The 2,801-nt window shown below is 49.7% G+C and overlaps 1 protein-coding gene across 1 annotated transcript; it reads right to left on the bottom strand.

Moving 5' to 3' along the window:
• Positions 1-2,337: 2,337 nt before the first annotated feature.
• Positions 2,338-2,553, bottom strand: PtA15_16A100 (uncharacterized protein; the record flags this gene model as incomplete). Its single annotated transcript, XM_053163757.1, has 1 exon — positions 2,338-2,553. One exon carries the CDS (start codon positions 2,551-2,553, stop codon positions 2,338-2,340), a length of 216 nt encoding a protein of 71 aa, XP_053027749.1.
• Between the last annotated feature and the right edge of the window lie 248 nt (positions 2,554-2,801).

Genomic DNA, 2,801 nt, shown 5'->3' with positions numbered 1-2,801 from the left:
GAGTCCCATAGTTTACTGTTGAGAAAAATTTCAGGGCTGAGGTACACAAAGTTGTACACTCCCTTCTTGATCTCTTCCGCGACCGCTGGGTTGAATGTCATTTTTGTGAGATTGATTGCCGTAAATTTTCCCTTCTTCTCTTCGACTTGGTTGTCGCCTAAGGCATCGAGTGGGTTAAGTACCACTATAACTGGCTTGGATTTGCGCGGCAGGAGCATATGATACATCTCCGGAATCCTAGACTTGCCAAATCCGGTGCCAGCCAGAAGAAATGTACTTTTGCCTCGGGCAAGGCTTGCGACTGTCTCTACTTGAAGTGGCTTCGCATCTTGACCATTGTAAAACTTCTTAGCCTCACTGGCGATTTCGTTCTTCAGTGCATCGTCTTTCTGCCCAAGAAGTTTCTTCAGAACGGTCATGCCGCCGGTTGACTTTTGCAGGCTTGATTTTGGCGGGGACTTCTTGGGTCTAATCATCTTGTTGGTGTCTTGCTCTATGTGGGTTTTCAGGTCTTGTTACACTTTTGTTGCCAGATAATGTGTGTCTCAAGTCTTCATCGAGTAAGGACCATCCCCGATCATCCCATGCACTATGTACTATAAGAGCGGCAAGCCGATCAATTTTTTTTTATTGGGGAACAGATACTATCTGATACTATGCATGTATAATAAAACCCGTGAGATGCTACATGATCCGACGTTCGGAGATCCAAGAGCTCAGAAAATTTGAAATTTTGTGAGTTCGAAAATTCCTGAAACACCACTTCAGTAGAAGTGGATTGGAGCAGTAATTATGGGGGGGGAATAGGGTAAAAAAAATGTGGAATGAAAGGTGAGATGGTAGGATACAAGTATGTCTATTCAGTTTTTCTTTAAACCATAAACTACACTTTTCAAATCATTTTCAAAAGAAATATGCTGTTTTTTACAAGAAATTCTCAAGTCTGTAGGGCCAATGGTGCGACATTGGAGGTAAGCCTCTCCTTCGGAGACGCTTCGCGCCTCCTCGGAGAGGCTTTGTTAAGCTCGATGTATACCTGCTCGCCAAGAGAAATCGTTGGCGAGCAGGAAAGGCTCTCGGCGAGCGGGGATATGTGAGAAGGATAACTCTTGGCGAGCAGGTATACAAACACCTGCCTGCCAAGCCTGCTCGCCAAGGGCCCCTCGGCGGGCAGGTGCAAGTATACCTGCTCGCCGAGAGGCCCTTGGCGAGGTGGGATCTGCATGCCTGCTCGCCGAGGATTTCTCTTGGCGAGCAGGTATACATGCACCTGCCTGCCAAGGGGCTATCGGTGAGCAGGCTCGGTGGGCAGGTGTATGTATACCTGCTCGCCGAGAGGCTCTCGGCGAGGTGGGATCTGTATGCCTGCTCGCCGAGGATTTCTCTTGGCGCGCAGGTACACATGCACTTGCCCACTGAGCCTGCTCACCGAGTGCCCCTTGGCGGGCAGGTGTTTGTATACCTGCTCGCTGAGAGTTATCCTTCTCGTCGAGCAGGCAAGGCTCTCGGCGAGCAGGGATACATACACCTACCCGCCGAGCCTGCTCACCGAGAGCCCCTCGGCGTGCAGGTGCATGTATACCTGCTCTCTGAGAGGCTCTTGGCGAGGTGGGATCTGTACTTGCCCGTCGAGGGGCTCTCGGCAAGCAGGCACAGTGCACACCTATGTGGGGGCGTGCACACCCTCGCACGCCCATACAGGGGCGTGCACGCCCTTGATAAAGGGCGTGCGGTCCCACACACCCTTTTCAAAGGGCGTGGGCGTGGGTGTGCCCCCGGGGGGCGGGTGTGCGTTTATCAACACCCGTTCTTGCTCAGGCAAAGGCTGAGCAGTGGCTTGTCCTGTGCCAAGACTGAGGGGCAGCTGGGCCTGGGCCAAGGCTAAGCAGCAGCTGTGCCTGGGACAAAGCTGAGGAGCAGCTGGTGAAAATTGCACTAGAGGCTGGATAGCCAGCTGGAGCAGGCGTCATGTCAGTTGTCATCTAGTGACTACTCATTTTTCCTGGTGGTAATGCACAGAACCTCATAATTATGTGATCGTTGTTTCACACTCAGATTGCTAGATCACCATGCATTATGCTGGAGTGGAAGCGTACACACAGTATGCCAGAGAGAAACTGGCATCCTATCAAACAGCCGGAGAGAAACCAGCCTTTGAAAGAGCAGTCCCAATCCTGCCTTGCTTTAGTCATGTCTGCGGTTGATTCTGAGACCAGTTCAATATTCTCCAAAGAGTCAGGGCAAGAGGACAATGAAGCAGATCCATGGCCAGTTCCAGTTAAGAAATTGCTGACTCTGCCCCAATCAATAACTAAACTCAAGTCAAAGGCACTGTATTCATTGATCCAAAACCGTGCAAGGGAAAGATACGGTGATGAAGCTTCCTTTGTGGCCATTTTCAACCACTTTCTTGCCGATTTCATTCAAGATCTCCCTGGTCAATTGCCATCCCTCGGGGGAACGCCATAGCGCATGGCAGATCTTCACATTGGTATGATAGTTGGTGAGAAAAGCCTTGAGGAACTTCTTTGGGTTGAGATTGAGTGAGGTCATGATCCCAAACATGCAGTACTTTCTGGTGTTTGAGGCAAAGATGAGGAGGAACCTTTGGCGGTGTAGGGACTCTTGTGGGACACTAAATGTTTATTTGGTGAAAATATCCTCTGAGGGGGAAATAAATTGCTAATAGGTTGAAAGGCTATTACAACTTACGGGTGGTTTGAAAGACCTGCCCCTCTAATGGTACTATGCAAATAACTAAGAGTCTTGTAATCAATATTTATAAAGATGTGGCTGATTCC

This window comes from Puccinia triticina, chromosome 16A (assembly GCF_026914185.1).
Source record: "Puccinia triticina chromosome 16A, complete sequence".
Classification (NCBI taxonomy): domain Eukaryota; kingdom Fungi; phylum Basidiomycota; class Pucciniomycetes; order Pucciniales; family Pucciniaceae; genus Puccinia; species Puccinia triticina.
The sequence above is the reverse complement of the archived record's forward strand: the minus strand, read 5'-3'. Positions and strand labels throughout refer to the sequence as shown.